At 43.3% G+C, this 18,380-nt stretch overlaps 1 protein-coding gene across 2 annotated transcripts in view; it reads right to left on the reverse strand.

The window, feature by feature from the left end:
* Positions 1-212: 212 nt before the first annotated feature.
* LOC126213008 (poly [ADP-ribose] polymerase tankyrase-1-like) overlaps positions 213-18,380 on the reverse strand; it is an 88,006-nt gene continuing 69,838 nt past the window's right edge. For both annotated transcript variants that reach the window (XM_049940563.1, XM_049940562.1), the window contains one exon: positions 213-788. In XM_049940563.1, the coding sequence (XP_049796520.1) occupies positions 278-788 (511 nt within the window). In that variant the 3' untranslated portion in view covers positions 213-277. The remainder of the gene's footprint in view (positions 789-18,380) is intronic.

Consider the following 18,380-nt stretch of genomic DNA (forward strand, 5'->3'; position numbering starts at 1 on the left):
TGCCCTGTCAAAGGAACCATCCCAGAATTTGCCTGAAGTGATTTAGGGAAATCGCGGAAAACCTACATCAGGAAGGCCGGACGTGGGATTGAACTGTCGTCCTCCCAGTTTGAGGCCAGTGTACTAACCACTGCACCACCTGAATCGGTCTCTTGTTCTGATGTTAGTGGAGCAGTTAGATGTAGATCGAAAATACAGTTACAAAGAATGACTGCTGATTTAACATTTTGCATATTTTATTTTAAAGAGAAGGAAAAATCATGTATCAAAGCTTTATTTAGTTCACATCACAGTCGTTTGTTGGAATGCTAGATAGGATTTCTACCATCCATTGTCGCTTGTTCACTCTTGCTAAGTCCAGCGCTGTGTTCCCTGCGTCCTCCTTGGCGTCCCTATCGGCCCCTGCTTCCAGCAGCGCCATCGCCGCCTCTGCGTTGCCGTAGGGTGCCGCCCAGTGCAGAGGCGTCCTACCCCACTGATCCTTGGCATCGACGTCGGCCGAGGACGCCGCCAGCAGCCGCACCACTACCGCGTGGCCTTTCCATGCAGCCAAATGTAGAGGCGTCTGCCTCACATCGGTCCTGGCATCCACTTCTGCCCCATTCCCGATCAGACACCTCACAATATCAGCATGTCCCTGCTTCGCTGCATAATGTAGAGCGGTCCACATGGTCCATCCTCTGTGCCCCACATCAGCACCTGCCCCAAGCAGCACCTGCACTTCCTCCATTGACCCCCGTGTAGCTGACTGGAGCAGCCCCCTGCTGTTCATGTCTGCAGGAAGGGTCCTGCAAGAAACAGAGAACTCGTATTTTTCTCCATATATACACTGCTTATGAGGTAAACTATAACGACCAGTTCTAAAAACATGTCAGAACAGTGAAAACTAATGAATCTTCAAATTTTCCCCCTCTATCATATAATACAGAATAGTGGAAAAGTGCCTCTCCATTGAAGTACAGATATACAATCGCATCATCCTCACAAAGCTTCACTCACTCACCATAAGAAAGTCTTACATTCCATCACTCCACAAATTCAGACGTTACATTTTGCCACATAGATTCCTTATTGTGAATTCATATGAGCTCAGGATGCTATGGTTAATCAGTGTTTGCACTTCACTGAAAGAGATGATTAACGCAGACTCTACTTGTCCTCTATACTCAGCAAATCATCCTAATACTAGCAATTGCAACTAAAAAAATCACTTATTCCCGTATTTAAATAAAATTTCCTATTGTGGGAGAAAAAGTTTTGAATCTATTTACTAGAAAATTTACTGACACAGCCCCTTCAAACAGAGAAAGCTAAATCACTTAACATTTCCAGGCTGAGATGCTGTGGTCTGTACTGAAGACTCTCCCTTGATGTTTCGCCTTCGACTGCGGAAGGCATCCTCCAAGAACAATCGGCGAACTGCCCAGTTGGCAATTCGCCGATTGTCCTCGGTGGATGCCTTCCGCAGTCGAAGGCGAAACGTCAGGGGAGAGTCTTATGTATGGACCATGGCATCTCAGCCCGCAAATGTTAAGAGATGACAACACCTGCCGTGAAAGCCTTCATTCTATTAGAGAAAGCTAAAATTTACCAGCAAACCTTTTTGACGAAATATTTCAGGTATGGCTATGACACTAATTCGATTCCCCTGCCCCTACACACAAACACATTTGATGGCGCATGCACATGAGTCCACATGCACAGATAAACACGACTGCACAGTAACGAGCAAGCACACATGCATTCAGCACACACACAGATACACATGCACATATGCAGTTACTCACTCACACACAGACACACACACACACACACACACACACATTCTTAACCCATGTTCTTGTCGGTGCAATGCTCCAGAAAGCAAATGAGAAGCCTGCAGTTTATGAGACCAAATTAATGGTTCATCTACAGACCTGAAGTTAATCTAGAAGAAGGCGTTAGCGACCATAATGTCGTTGTGGCTTCTATGTCAGTGGAAGTTACAAAAAAGGTAAAGAAACAGCGTAGAAGTTTCTTGTTTGGGAATGCAAATAAAAGTGTCATTAATGAATATCTTCATAGTCAGCTCCAAGCTTTCGCCGTGGGACACAAAGACATTGAGCATCTTTGGTCAGAATTTAAAGGTACTGTCCACCACGTGCTAGAGAAGTGTGTGCCTAGCAGATATGTAGGGGAGGGAAAGGCTCCACCTTGGTACAACAAACAAATTAGTAAGTTGCTGAGAAAGCAAAGAATTTTGCACAGTCGTTTTTAACGTAGTCACTGCCCCACTGACCAACAGAAATTATGTGAAATGAAAGTAGCTGTCAAAAGATCAATGAGAGATTCTTTTAACGAATTTGAAAATATTTCATCTGCAGATTCTAAAAACAATCCCAAAAAAATTTGCTCGTACGTAAACTCCATGAAGCCACAAATAATTCAATATCTTCTCTTGCTGACAGTACAGGTAATGTAATGGATGATGGTAAACAGAAGGCCGAAATTGTAAACCTAGCTTTCAAAAACTCGTTTCGGTAGAGGACTGCAGCACCATTCCCCCTTTCAATTATCAAACAAACGCAAGAATGGCTGACATATTGTTTAGTGTAGATGGGATTGTAAAACAGTTAAGATCCTTAGATGGAAGGAAGGCACTGGCCCAGACAGTATCCCTGTAAGATTATATGTTGACTATGCTACAAATATAGCACCATACTTATTCATCATCTATCAGAGATAATTGCAACAGAGGAGCGTTACACAGTACTGGAAGAAGGCTCAGGTCATAGTAATCAATAAAAAGGGTAGAAAATCGGATGCACATAATTAATGACTAATTTCACTGACATGGATTTGTTGTAGAATCATGAACATATTTTGTGTTCACACATAATAAACTTTTTCGACTCTGAGAAGCTCATCTGCAGAAATCAGCACAGTTTTAGGAAACAGCGGTCATGCGAGACACAGCTGGAACTCTTTGTACATGATAAACGGCAGGCTCTACATACCGGCTTCCAGGTTGGTGCCATATTTCTCGACTTTCGAAAGGCCTTCGACTCAGTTCCTTACTGTCGCTTGCTGCATAAAGTGCGCTGCTTTTTACTATTTACATAAACGACCTGGTTGATGGTACTGACATCGGCATTAGACTGTTTGCCGATGATGCTGTAGTTTACAGGAAAGTAGTATCACACGAAACTTGTGAAGAAATCAGTGAGGATTTGCAAAAAATAAATGTGTGGTGTAATGACTGGCAGTTATCTCTCAGTATTAATAGGCGTGATCTACTGCTTATAACAAGGCGAAATTCCCCATTAATGTACGAGTACAAAATAAATGCCCAGTCTTCAGAAGCGGTAATATCCGTCAAGTATCTGGGTGTGACTATTTGAAATGATCTCAAATGGAATTATCAAGGAATGGTCAAGGCGGTTCCTAGATTTCAGTTGATTGGTAGAATCCTGAAACGATGCAGCCCTTCAACAGAGGAAATGGCTTACAATACGTTAGTTCGACCAGTCTTATTGTTCGTCTGTATGGGACCCTTGTCAGTTGGGTCTGATTCAAGAGATTGAGAAGGTCCAAAGAAGAGCGGCAAGATTCGTGACTGGTACATTTAGCCACCGCTAAAGCGTTACAAATCTCATAGAAAGTTTGAAGTGAAACACACGACGTGCTAAACGGAAGGGGCTGCTCACTAAATTTCGAAATCCGATCTTCGCCGAGGATGTAGAGCTTATATTATTACCACCAACTTTCAGATCGCTCAATGATCACCATTCAAAGATAAGGGTAATTAGGGCTTGTACAGAGGCGTTCAGACAGTCGTTTATCCCTCGCGCGATCGGCGAGTGGAGCAGAGGGGGGGGGAGGATATGACTTTGTCTCGAATTGTGCACTCCGCACACCGCTTGGTGGTTAGCGGAGCATATACACTCCTGGAAATGGAAAAAAGAACACATTGACACCGGTGTGTCAGACCCACCATACTTGCTCCGGACACTGCGAGAGGGCTGTACAAGCAATGATCACACGCACGGCACAGCGGACACACCAGGAACCGCGGTGTTGGCCGTCGAATGGCGCTAGCTGCGCAGCATTTGTGCACCGCCGCCGTCAGTGTCAGCCAGTTTGCCGTGGCATACGGAGCTCCATCGCAGTCTTTAACACTGGTAGCATGCCGCGACAGCGTGGACGTGAACCGTATGTGCAGTTGACGGATTTTGAGCGAGGGCGTATAGTGGGCATGCGGGAGGCCGGGTGGACGTACCGCCGAATTGCTCAACACGTGGGGCGTGAGGTCGCCACAGTACATCGATATTGTCGCCAATGGTCGGCGGAAGGTGCACGTGCCCGTCGACCTGGGACCGGACCGCAGCGACGCACGGATGCACGCCAAGACCGTAGGATCCTACGCAGTGCCGTAGGGGACCGCACCGCCACTTCCCAGCAAATTAGGGACACTGTTGCTCCTGGGGTATCGGCGAGGACCATTCGCAACTGTCTCCATGAAGCTGGGCTACGGTCCCGCACACCGTTAGGCCGTCTTCCGCTCACGCCCCAACATCGTGCAGCTGCAGCCCGCCTCCAGTGGTGTCGCGACAGGGGTGAATGGAGGGACGAATGGAGACGTGTCGTCTTCAGCGATGAGAGTCGCTTCTGCCTTGGTGCCAATGATGGTCGTATGCGTGTTTGGCGCCGTGCAGGTGAGCGCCACAATCAGGACTGCATACGACCAAGGCACACAGGGCCAACACCCGGCATCATGGTGTGGGGAGCGATCTCCTACACTGGCCGTACACCACTGGTGATCGTCGAGGGGACACTGAATAGTGCACGGTACATCCAAACCGTTATCGAACCCATCGTTCTACCATTCCTAGACCGGCAAGGGAACTTGCTGTTCCAACAGGACAATGCACGTCCGCATGTATCCCGTGCCACCCAACGTGCTCTAGAAGGTGTAAGTCAACTACCCTGGCCAGCAAGATCTCCGGATTTGTTCCCCATTGAGCATGTTTGGGACTGGATGAAGCGTCGTCTCACGCGGTCTGCACGTCCAGCACGAACGCTGGTCCAACTGAGGCGCCAAGTGGAAATGGCATGGCAAGCCGTTCCACAGGACTACATCCAGCATCTCTACGATCGTCTCCATGGGAGAATAGCGGCCTGCATTGCTGCGAAAGGTGGATATACACTGTACGAGTGCCGACATTGTGCATGCTCTGTTGCCTGTGTCTATGTGCCTGTGGTTCTGTCAGTGTGATCATGTGATGTATCTGACCCCAGGAATGTGTCAATAAAGTTTCCCCTTCCTGGGACAATGAATTCACGGTGTTCTTATTTCAATTTCCAGGAGTGTATATAAATGTAGATGTGGATGTACATTGCAATCCGAAATATTGATCCAAATAAACTCCAGTTTCCTGACACACTGTTGACCTCACAACGCTGATGTATGCCTGCACACCATTTCATTCGCATGTGACATCATCACTATAATCTGGCTAAGATGTGCAGCAAAATTTTTTATACGTTAAAGAAAATTAAGAACAAGTAGTTTCTCTCATTCTGCCAAGTAAGATGTTACGGCTGATAAAACCAATTTCCATCAGTCGATGCAGCACTCGCCCACTTTTTCTACAAACAATAAAATCATAGAGTTCACATACTCAAAATAAACCTTAATACTCTGACAGATGTGTGAGACTCTCCTTGATCTCTCCTATGGAATGAAGAAGTAGCAAATGAAAATTCTGAATTACCATAAAATCGCTAACAGCTAGTATGTGGTTTTCAGCCACGCGGGATTAGCCGAGCGGTCTTAGGCGCTGCAGTCATGGAGTGTGCAGCTGGTCCCGGCAGAGGTTCGAGTCCTCCATCGGGCATGGGTTTGTGTGTTCGTCCTTAGGATAATTCAGGTTAAGTAGTGTGTAAGCTTAGGGACTGATGACCTTAGCAGTTAAGTCCGATAAGATTTCACACACATTTTAACCTTTGTTTTTTTTTGTGGTTTTGATGCACACAGTGCTACACTAAGCTTGGACTTCGGCGAGGTACTTCCCTTTGCCAGCTACTGGTTTGTGCATCGGTTCACGCATACCCACAGTTTGATGAGGAATTCTCGGAATAATGCCACTTAGAGAGGTTAAAGTCATGTCTATAGATTCAAAGAGTCCAACAAAATAGAAGGGAGTGCACTTGTACACTTTACTACAGAACAACCAAGATTATCCACATTCGGACATTTAGCTATCACTACTCCTATTGTAAGGAACCTGATGCACGCTGATTAGGAATAGGGACATTGTAAGAGGCACCTCACTCCATATTCTTCCTATTAGTGCACATTTAATTATCAGCAGGTTGCCTCACTATCACTTCCAGTGCAAGAACTTCCCTGCTGCTGTACAACAGATGTTGTGGATGGCAGAGCTACTCGAATCCTGTATTCTCCTAGGGCAGTTATATATGCCCATCTGTGCCTCAGTGTTTTTTGGCCATTTAAACGTGGAAAACACATGTCGTCTTCAGTGGGACGAGATTCTGCGATGTGTAAGTGTTGTTGCTGGTTCCAACAGTGACGTCAAATTGTAAAGGTGCCCTTGAGGTGCGAACTGAGGACAACATCGTGCTACATACAAGTGAGCTGTGACAGGACACGGTGTGCCAGTCAGTCTGGTGAATGGCGTTCCTGGCACTGACGTCAGTAGGTATAATGAACGACTTGTCATCCTGACGAAATATTACGCTTCCCACATGGAAATCTCTTAGTTTCTCAGGAACTACTCTGCAGTTTTCCTCTACGCAACATATATATGAACTTCATTAATGGCAGTGATATACTCCAAAATACTGTCTGCCTCTACATGTTACTTGCTACTCTGACACATTTTGGATTGGTGTATGTGCAATTATTAATAGGACACTGCTTAAACTTATGATTTTATTAGAAAAATACCACCCACATTAGGTATGGAAAGAAGTTTGTTATACATAATGTAATTTTAACTTTATGATTCTGGAAAGATGTTTATCACTTGTATTTTTTATCTTAGTTTCCACCATTCTCGGAAGATAATGATACAATAGAAACAGGGATTTTCTCTGCCTCGTGATGACTTGGTGTTGTGTGATGCCCTTAGGTTAGTTAGGTTTAAGTAGTTCTAAGTTCTAGGGGACTGATGACCATAGATGTTAAGTCCCATAGTGCTCAGAGCCATTTGAACCATTTTTTTGAGTATGATATTGTTTACAGCATTCCTTGTAAACACCTAGTATCCATGCAGTACCGTCGAATACAATCTAATTTGTGATTTATCTGGCCCACATTGATCGAGATGTTTTTGCTATGAGGTGCGAGTGGAATAAAATGACATTTGGATGTAGTACCATGGTTGTTTTGCAGTGTTTCCTTGTTTTACATGTTATTGAGCACCATTCTCTGACCACCAACATCTGTGACTAGCAACAGTATTTGGGGTCATGATAGAGTTATTATATTACAGGCAGTCTGGGAAATATCGTCATGCTGGCCGCTGTGGCCGAGCGGTTCTTTGCGTTTCAGTCCGGAACTGCGGTGCTGCTACGGTTGCAGGATCGAATCCTGCCTTGGGCATGGATGTGTGTGATGTTCATAGGTTGATTAGGCTTAATTAGTTCTAATCCTAGGGGACTGATGACCTCAGATGTTAAGTCCCATAGTGCTCAGAGCCGTTTGAGCCAATACCTTCACGTCACACAAACTGAAATACCATTGCCCATGTTCTGTTCCCAAATGTGGTGGACAGTGGAATAATTGCTGCTAAATAATTAATTCTACTGGTGATACATGCGATCATGAAGTATACCAGTTCGACTTTATCAGATACTATTGTGTCATAGTCCTTCCTTGTTTCAAGTTTTTTCTTATGTTTATGCTCCCAATAAAGTGAAAGCATGTTTTTCAGTTTGGAAAAGAGTGTAAGTACGAACACCACTGTCACGACAGCCAATGTTAATCAGGGACTAGGGTATCGTTGGGGAAGACTCATGGAAGTGTGATGGGACCGCTTTTGCACTCTTTATATGGGAATGATCTGACAGAGTAGCAACCTGCGACTAATTGTTGATGAGGCTGTAGTGTACGGGAAAGTGTTCTTGTTTGATGACTGTAGGATAAAACAAGATGAGTTAGAAAGAATTTTTGCTTCATGTGATGAGTGGCAGCTAGAAAAATACGTGTTAATGAAGATGAGTAGGAAAAAATTCCTCTAATGTATGAATGTAATATAAGTGAGAATGTTTTTTGACAAAGGAACGTCTACTAAATATCTAGGCATAATGTAGCAAACTGATACGATATGAAACGAGAACGTGAGGACGTTAGTAGGGATGTCGAGTGCTCGACTTCGGTTTATTGACAGTATTATAGGAAACAGTTTCTCACTTATAAAGTTGACTGTGTATAGAACACTAGCTCAACCAATTCTTGAATACTGCTCGAGTGTTTTGGGTGCCCACCAGGTCATATTAAAGAAAGTCATCCAAGCAATTCATGGGTGTGTTGCTAGATTTGTTAATGGTAGTTTCGATCAACACGTAAGTATTGTGGAGATGCTTCGAGAACTCATATGGCAATCCCTGAAGCGAAGAGGACACATTTTCCGAGAAACACTGAGGAAATGTAGAGAACCTCTCTTTTCACCTGGCTACGTATCGGTTCTACTACTGCCAAGGTACATATTGCGAAAGGATCACGAAGGAAAGCTAAGAGTAGTTATGGCTCTTATGGACGGATGTGCACAATCGTTTCTCCCTCGCTCCATTTGTGAGCACACAGGAAATGAAATGACTAATACTACTGGAACATGGTATCTATCGCTTTGCGCCATATGGTTACCAGTGGAGTATGTATATAGATTTAGATGGATGTACATGTCCACTATATGATACAAAGCACGCAGACACTCCCAAAAACTTACGTTTTTCATATTAGGAGCATTGTACTGCCACCTACTGCCAGGTACCCCATATCAGCGACCTCAGTAGTCATTTGACATCATGAGAGAGCAGAATGGGGCGCTCTGCAGAAGTCAAGGTCTTCGAACGTGGTTAGGTGATTTGATGTCACTTGTGTAATACGTCTGTACGTGAGATTTCCACGCTCCTAAACATCCCTAGGTCTACTGTTTCCGATTTGATAGTGACGTGGAAACGTGAAGGGACACGTACAGCACAAAATCATACAGGCCGACCTCGTCCAAGCTGTATTAGTATCCACTGCAAGTACTATGACAGTTGCGGGAGGTGAAAGAACTTGGATTTCACGATCGAGAGGCTGCCCATAGGCCACACATCATGCTACTAAATGCCGAACGTCCCCTCGCTTGGTGTAAGGAGCGTAAGCAAGGACGATTGAACAGTGGAAAAACATTGTACCGAGTGAAGAATCACGGTACAGAATGTGGCGATCCGATGGCAGGGTGGTGTTGTTGTTGTGGTCTTCAGTCCTGAGACTGGTTTGATGCAGCTCTCCATGCTACTCTATCCTGTGCAAGCTTCTTCATCTCCCAGTACCTACTGCAACCTACATCCTTCTGAATCTGCTTAGTGTATTGATCTCTTGGTCTCCCTCTACGATTTTTACCCTCCACGCTGCCCTCCAATGCTAAATTTGTGATCCCTTGATGCCTCAAAACATGTCCTACCAACCGATCCCTTCTTCTAGTCAAGTTGTGCCACAAACTTCTCTTCTCCCCAATCCTATGTGGGTACGGCGAATGCCTGGTGAACGTCATCTGCCAGCGTGTGTAGTGCCAACAGTAGAATTCGGAGGGACTTGCCCCCCTTGTTGTTTTGCGTGGCATTATCATAGCACAGGCCTGTATTGATGTTTTAAGCACCTTTTTGCTTTCCACTGTTGAAGAGCAATTCGGGGATGGTATCTGCATCTTCCAACACAATCGAGCCCCTGTTCATAATGTCCGGCCTGTGGCAGAGTTGTTACACGACAATAACATCCTTGTAATGGACTGGCCTGCAGAAAGTCCTGACTTGAATCCTATAGAACACCTTTCAGATATTTTGGAACGCCGACCTCGTGCCAGGCCTCGCCGACCGACATCGATATGTCTCACCAGTGTAGCACTCCGTGAAGAATGGGCTGCCATCCCGCAAGAAACCTTCATATTGAATTCCAGCATTACCGGTGGAGGGCGCCACGAACTTGTAAGTCGTTTTCAGCCAGGTGCCCGGCTACTTTTGATCACACTGTCTAGATACCAACTTATTAGAACTACAGTGGCAATATGTCAGACCGGTTGCTGAAATTTGCAGATATATTTTGTATCTTGCATCACTCTATGAAGTTATTGAAAAGAAACGTTACTGAACAACATTATGAGTATAATGGAAGTCGTTATTCAAAAGCAATCACCAGAGGCCAAAGCACAAGTATCCCGCTGTCCCATTGTTTCACGAGCCGAATGGTTTCCTGGTTCTGGACTTCCTGTGGCTGCGACAGGAGCCAGTCATACGCTGTGCCCTTCAACTCATCGTCAGAACTGAAACGCTTTCAGATTTAATTTTTCTTATTTTATTGGACCAAACACTTGGAAGTCGCAGGGCGACAGTGACCGAGGTGTAGGGCAGGTGATCAGGCTGCTGCCACATGACCTTGACTATTACATTTCGTGTGACCTTGATGACGTGTGACTTGCGTTACAGTGGCGCTGAATCGCTCCCTCCTACAGCAGCCCAGGCTGTCTGTTCTGGATGGACTTGCGTAGGATATGTAGAGTCTCACAGTACACGTCACTATTAATGGCTTTTCCGTGTCCGACGGATTCGGTGAGTACCGGACCACGAACATCGAAAAAGACTGTCGACTGCTCCTTGCAATTGACGGCACAGAATTTTTTATGGGGAGGAGATGACGTTACATTCGCACCCCTACAGGTATCACCACGTTTTCCCAAGGTGGCAGATGCATATTTCAACTGTTCGGTTATTACAATCTTTTTCTTCTTTTCATTTGAACACTCCTCACACAAATGACAGCTTTTGTGAATTTGTGTAATTGAGTTAAAGACAACTATCTACTAGAAAGAGACGACATGGCAGTGAACGTGTAGCTCAGAAGTATATGGCTAGCTGAAAAGATTATGGAAGGGCCCTCTTTCTCCACCTGCTGTACAAAGCATGATGAAGAAGTTTGTATCAGCTGGAGAACTGGGCGTCGCTCTGGGAAGAGGCCGACACCACCACAGGTGGTTGATGAAATCGCTGGTCCCATGGCAGACAACGCTGCACACATTCCTAATCGTCAGGCAGTACGTGTCTTGTGTCATGAAAGTAGAACATCCAGTGGTCCACTATATGGAAGGTGCTTTGAACCAATCTCTGAGCATGAAGTTCCTCTGTATGGTGAACACATCACTGTTTGGTGTGCCTTCATGGCCATGTTCATCATCGGCCCATTTCTTGTTTGAATAGATTGGCGCTCAAAGACCAAAGACATGCAGTGTCACTGGCCAGCATTCCTGTGATATGCCTCGCCATCATGTCATGAACTCAACAGTTTTCACGCAAGATGGGGCCCTAGCGCACATCGCTCGTGGAGTTCACCTGCTTCTCCGAAACACGTTTGGAAACGATCAAATTATCATGCTATCGTTTCCGAATGCTTGGCCAGCACGATCACCTGATCTCACTCCCTGTAATTTCTGGTTGCGGGGCTACCTGAAGGACAGGGTTTACCAGGGGAACGTTTAGACTTGTGCTGATCTGAAGCCAAGCATTCCAAAAGCCGTAGACACCATATCTGTGAACATGCTTCACTTTGCTGTTCACAATGCAATACTGTGCTTTCAGACTCTTCTGGGCACTGATGGGCACCATATTGAGCACCTTTTGCCGGCATAAAGGTACCAGTATGTAATGGTATGCTGTATCGTAGCAGCACATTGAAAGTGTTTAAATTCAGGTGATTTTGCGTTATTTCTCTTCTCCATGTCCCTGAAATTAATGCTACCAAGTTTGGTCATCGTACGTTCATTAGTTTCTGTGCTATAACGTGTTGAATAGGGAAAGACTAATTACAACCACCCAGTACACAAGGGATGTGGAAGTGCAGGCTGTTGGCACATGGTTAATGGCATGTGGACCTTTGGGTCTTGCTTAGGTAGCATAGTGGCAACCACTGGTGATAAGCGGGAAACCCGGGTTTGAGTCGCGGTCTGGTACAAATTTTCGTTGTCGTCATTCCATCATACATCTAATTGTTGTCCATATTCGTAACTGCAAACACATTTCATGTGTATCAATTACCTGCTAGGTCTATGACCAAAATGGGATTTAACTAATGGACGACAAACATTATCAACATCGTTATAATTTATGAGGCATCCGGAGGCAGTGTTTATGGCAGAATTGTCACCAAAAATGTCACTTCGACAGAGATGACTACTCCCAGTAATGTTACACGCAACTGACGTGGAACTACGTCTCGAAACATAAAAAGGACCGCAGGTGTCTGGCGTGAAAAGGGTACATCAGATGAAACTCACGAAGTCAGGTTGGTGATCAACGATAAGGGATATTTTCAGAAAATCAACCAAATTTTAAACGCACCTCTAAGCGACAGAAACGAAAATGAACTGTCGAATAATCCCAGATCATGGAACTGGTCTAAACGTTCGCCATCCCTACTAACGTCTCTATGTTCTCATTTCAGTTCACATCACTTTGCGAGATTGTCCCTTGATATTTAATCGACGTTGAATAACATTCTATGTTTCAAATGGCTCTGAGCACTATTGGACGCAGCATCTGTGGTCATAAGTCCCCTAGAACTACTTAAACCTAACTAACCTAAGGACATCACACACATCCATGCCCGAGGCAGGATTGGAACCTGCGACCGTAGCAGTCGCGCGGTTCCTGACTGAGCGCCTGGAACCACTAGGCCACCGCGGCCGGCTAACATTCTATGGTTTTCAAACGTCAAACCCAAACACCTTTAGCTGTCTAAATTTTCAGTTACTTTATTAGAGCAACCAGTTTCAGCACTACCCTTTCTCAAACAGCATCCCCATTAATACTGTGCTCTTGCATTAACACATAATTTTCTAGCTGCTATTCATCACATCAAATAAAAATTCTTTCTAAGCCATCTTGTATATTCCTACAGGAATTATGCGATGACACTTTCCCATACACTACAGTCTCATCAACACACAGTCGCAGATTGCTGCTGTCAGATCACTTACATATAAAGAATACAAAAGCGGCCCCATGACACTTCCATGAGGCTCTCCTAACTGTAGCCTCGTCTCTGCTGAAAACTGGCGGTCGAGGTCAACACAACTGGTCGGCTCTTTTTACCCTTCTTGTACACAAGAGTCACCGTTGCTTTATTCCAGTCCCTCGTGACTTCGATGTGGAAGAGCGATTGGCGTTAAATGCTAGTTAATTAAAGGGACAATAAAATGAAGTACTCGCTGTAAAATTCCATCCAGACCTGGCGACTTACTTGTTTTCAACTCTTTCAGCTGATTCAGTACGGTGAGGGTGGCAATTGCTACGTCCTCCATACGGGCATCTGAGTGCCTTCGAACGACAACATGTCAATATAATCTTCCTGTGTCGCTGATATCCTGGACGCAAAATTTAAAACTTCGGCTTTCATTTTCCTCTCATTTACTGGCACATCGTACTTGTCAATGAGTGACTCGATTGGAACCCTCGATCCATATAATGATTACACTTATTCCCAACTTAAGTCATGTTCTGTGTTAGATATTTAGCTAAGGCCTGGCTGTGGAGTTTGTTGTGTGCTTCGTACATCGATGTTGTGACATATACATGACTTGCGACTAATTTTGGGTTGTGGACATTGTTGCGCTCTTTTCTGATCACTCTGCCATCCCTCAGCATTTTCCGAGTTTTATTATTCAACCATGGTTGGACTTTTACATCCTTATTGGATTCATAGGCACATTTACGATTTGTACAGAAACCAAATGACAGTTATAAGAGTCGAGGGGCATGAAAGGGAAGCAGTCGTTGGTAAGGGAGTGAGACAGGGTTGTAGACTATCCCTGACGTTATTCAATCTGTATATTGAGCAAGCAGTAAAGGAAACAAAAGAACAACATGAAGTAGGAATTAAAATCCATGGAGAAAAAATAGAACCTTGGAAGTTTGCCGATGACATTGTAATTCCATCAGAGACAGCAAAGGACCGAGGAAGATAAGTTGAACGGAATGGAGTGTCTAGAAAGGAGGATATAAGATGAACATCAATAAAAGCAAAACAAGGATAATGGAAAGTAGTCGGATTAAATCACTGGGTAGTGAGGAAATTAGACTTGGAATTGAGACACTTAAAGTAGTAGATGAGTTTTGCTATTTGGGGAGCAAAATGAATGATGGTCGAAGTAGAGAAGATATAAAATGTAGACCTGGCATTTACTAGGAAAGGGATTCTGAAGAAGAAAAATTTGTGAACGTCGTGTATAGATTTAAGCGTCAAGAAGTCTTTTCTGAAAGTATTTGTGTGGAGTGTAGCCATGTATGGAAGTGGAACATGGACGATAAATAGTTCAGACAAGAAGAGAGTAGTAGCTTTCGAAATGTGGTGGTACAGAAGAATGCTGAAGATTAGATGGGTAGATCATGTGACTAATGCTGAGAAGAGTAATTTGTGGCTTAGCTTGACTAGAAGAAGGGATCGTTGGTAGGACACGTTCTGAGGCATCAAGTGATCAGCAATTTAGTACTGGAGGGAAGTGTGGAGGGTAAAAATAGTAGAGGGAGACCAAGAAATGAATACACTAAGCAGATTCAGAAGGATGTAGGTTGCAGTACTTACTCAGAGATGAAGAAGCTTGCACAGGATAGAGTAGCATGGAGAGCTGCATCAAATCAGTCTCAGGACTGAAGACAACAACACCTCCCTTGCACGATTTACAGTCAGTCTATACTTTGCTCTGATTCGTCTATGTCCGCTCAATACGGACTAAAATATCTCTATTAATTATCTGAGCAGGATGCTAACAATTGTACTAATTCATGATCTGTCCAGGTTAAATACTCTCCATATCTTTTTGATGAACTTCAGTTATCATTGGCGCTGCAGTGACCTAATGATCGCAAGTATCAGTATCAGTATCATAACGTCACACCCATCTTTAGTTTCTAGGTCTAAAATCCTTTTTCAGAGATGCTAAGCCTGCTCTCTACTCGGTATCAGGGATGGCCTCTGCATAGGTTTGCACTACCTCCAAGGGATACTGCTGTTTAACTGCGATTGATTCTTGAGCTTTCTACACAAGTGAAAAAGTTGTGTGCCATTTATCCTGTCTGTAGTGTCCGTGCACTGAGCACCGAAAGCGGTGTTGTGGGACTAAAATATGCTGACAGTGACTTGGGTTGCGCTGGGTATGCAAACGTGGACCCAGACGTTCCAGAGTGGTCGAGTGGGGGGGGGGGGGGGGTGGAGTATGGAGGCAATTCTTGACAACAATCTACTGGACCCTCCTGGTAGTTGAAGGTGAAGCTGGGAGTATGCGGAGCAGCATTCGCTCCCAACATGTGCACGGACATGACCTACTTGTCACACAGCGAGTATGACTGGATAGGTGGACACAAGCTGTAAAATAACTTGTACTTCAGACATTCATTGCTGTGATCACCAGTTGAATCTCATTACGTTTAGAGCCGCTCCATTTTAAAAAAAGAAAATCTGCGAATATTTTTCATCAGACTTAAGGCACTTCGCAGCTCCTTTCCAGTACTTCCACAAAGAACAGCACTTCAGAATTTTGAGAAGGGGCAGTAACCCTCGTTGATACAGTTCGAAAATGGCCTACAGCACTTAGCGCCTACTCATTAGAATTTCCAGTCATGGAGCATATTACTATGGGAGCATGAAGAAATTGCCAATGGGGAGAAGCTGATGGAAGTATAGTCCCACAAGCCCACAGCTTACTAGGAAGCCCTCAAGTGCGAGTTCGCAAATTCAATCTTTAGAAAGGCTCATTTGAAAGCGTTGTGTTAACAATAGTGACTGGAAAAATATTAGCTGATAATGCCGCATCATGTGCATCAGGAGGGAGACAGAAATTGATTGAGCAGGAGGTGCTGACACCAACCTTTTACGGGGTGTGTGTATTCCATTTCACAAAATGGAAATCGTCGACATTCAAGAAATATTAAAAGCAAACCATTAACTTCCACCACGAGCACCAAATGAAAAATGGTGTGCCACAGTGACCACAGAGGTTCACACCATTACGATTTAAGGAAGTTGCAAACTGTGAAGAATGTTGAGCTGAAAATTTAGACAGCTAAAAGTGTTTTGGTTTGACATTTTATATATATATATATATATATATATATATATATATATATATATATATATATATATATATATCCCCCATACACGAAATAAGCGTCAAACGAAAACCTACAAAGAACGAAACTTGTCTCGCTTGAAGGGGGAAACCAGATGGCGCTATGGTTGGCCCACTAGGTGACGCTGCCATAGGTGAAACGGATATATATATATATATATATATATATATATATATATATATATATATATATATAAAGTAAAATATATGTATGTATATAGTAAAGTGTGTGTGTGTGTGTGTGTGTGTGTGAGTGTGTGTGTGTGTGTGTGGTTATGTGTGTGTGTTTTTGTGCACCCACACATGTGTGTGTATGAGTGTGTGTTCTTGCTGTGCTGTGTAAGCAGAATGATGTGGAAGTAGTGTGATGTCCAAATCAGTGTATTTAGTAAAATTAAAGTTTGGGTTCTGAATGTATCTATGAATAACACAGTTATATTGCTCCCCTAATGAGGGTGCTAGGTCTAAAAAATTAGTTACAATGTATTCTCTAAAGAAACTGTTCCCACGTTTTCTATTTTCCATTCTGAAATTTGTAAAAATATTCACGACCTTTGCCATATCACTACCCCTATTACATTTTTTTTAACTGTCGATGTTTCACAGTTCATCTGTAAATAAATTTGTTCTTCCACCCAAATAATCTAAATTCCACACAATGTCATAACTAGGGATTTAGTTTTACTTAGTTTGTACTCGTAGTTATAAAATTATATTTAATTTAGCTCTTTAATGGCAGTGTTTTAGAGTTCATATTTGCTATTTATTTTTAAATTGGTTGGTTTAGGACTTCCATGTCCTGTAATTTGTATATAAGGCCTTTATAGGTCCCTACAATCGTCTGCTACCCACAAAGTGGGATGTCTTCATGTTTTTCGCCATGTACTGGTGTTATTCTTATTAGTATCATACCTGTCTAGTAATTCCCGACACAAGACCTTCTCTGCAATCTGTTTTTCATGTTTTGTCCTATGTCTTTGTATTTTCTGCTCTAACTGTTTTACTTCCTCCTCTGATTGTTTTCTTGTCGTTGTCTTCAGTTCTTGATAACCTGTTTTGGTTGCTTCCTACAAGTGTCACTCAGTCTTTATAATGGGGTTTGTGTGCTGTTAAGTTCTCCCATATCCATATCCTATTTTTAATTACAATCATCTAATTTATTTCCCACTTTGTTTTCTGTCACAATGTCTACTGAGATTCTACTAAGTTCCATTTTACTAAGTGCTAGACGTTTTAAAGTCTTGTATTGGACAGCATGTAGACTTTGTTTACATATGTGATTGTGTTTAAGGATATGCATTTTTTTGTGACATCTTACTTTCAGCAGTTTCTGTAATTTTTCATTTTTGCAAAGTAGTCCTGGCTGTGTTCATTTTCTTCGATATCTTCTGCGATACTGGCTTCTTGCCGCTTGTTACCATGCATCTGATGTTGTTTCAAACGTGTCAAGTTTATTTTATGCGGCATATTTGGCAAATACAGGCTACTATAAGACTCCTTTTGCTGTTATAATTTCAACATAAGGGGAGCCAGATCGATGAAAATGACAGAATTAAGGTTTTGTGGTTTTCTTCCATTGTAAAATTATTTGGAATTTTCTGAATAAAACAAATCAAGTTTACCCTTCTAAGTGAATTCAAAGTGTGTTTTTATCGCTGCAAAGTTGACGCACTGCGTAAACGGTTGTAGCTACTTGGTGTGTCATCTCTGGTTGCACCACTTGCTTGCTACAAGCAGGGTATCTTTGCAGAATTAGACTGTGTTTTGTTTTCAACGTTGTATGTCTTTATCTCTGTGACAAGTGACTGCTAATATCAGTAAACATAAACGCTATACTGTGTGTGTTGACTTGTGGAGTTTGCTTTGTGTTGTTTAGCTGTTCATTTTTGCGTATTTGACGAATTTTGCTCTTACCTGTTTTACGTATTTGGTTTGTGGATATCAATATGCCCTGTTTCAGCAATTGAGTGTTTAAGAAAAGACACAATGAGTGGA

The sequence above is a fragment of the Schistocerca nitens genome, chromosome 11, assembly GCF_023898315.1.
Source record: "Schistocerca nitens isolate TAMUIC-IGC-003100 chromosome 11, iqSchNite1.1, whole genome shotgun sequence".
NCBI classification, from domain to species: domain Eukaryota; kingdom Metazoa; phylum Arthropoda; class Insecta; order Orthoptera; family Acrididae; genus Schistocerca; species Schistocerca nitens.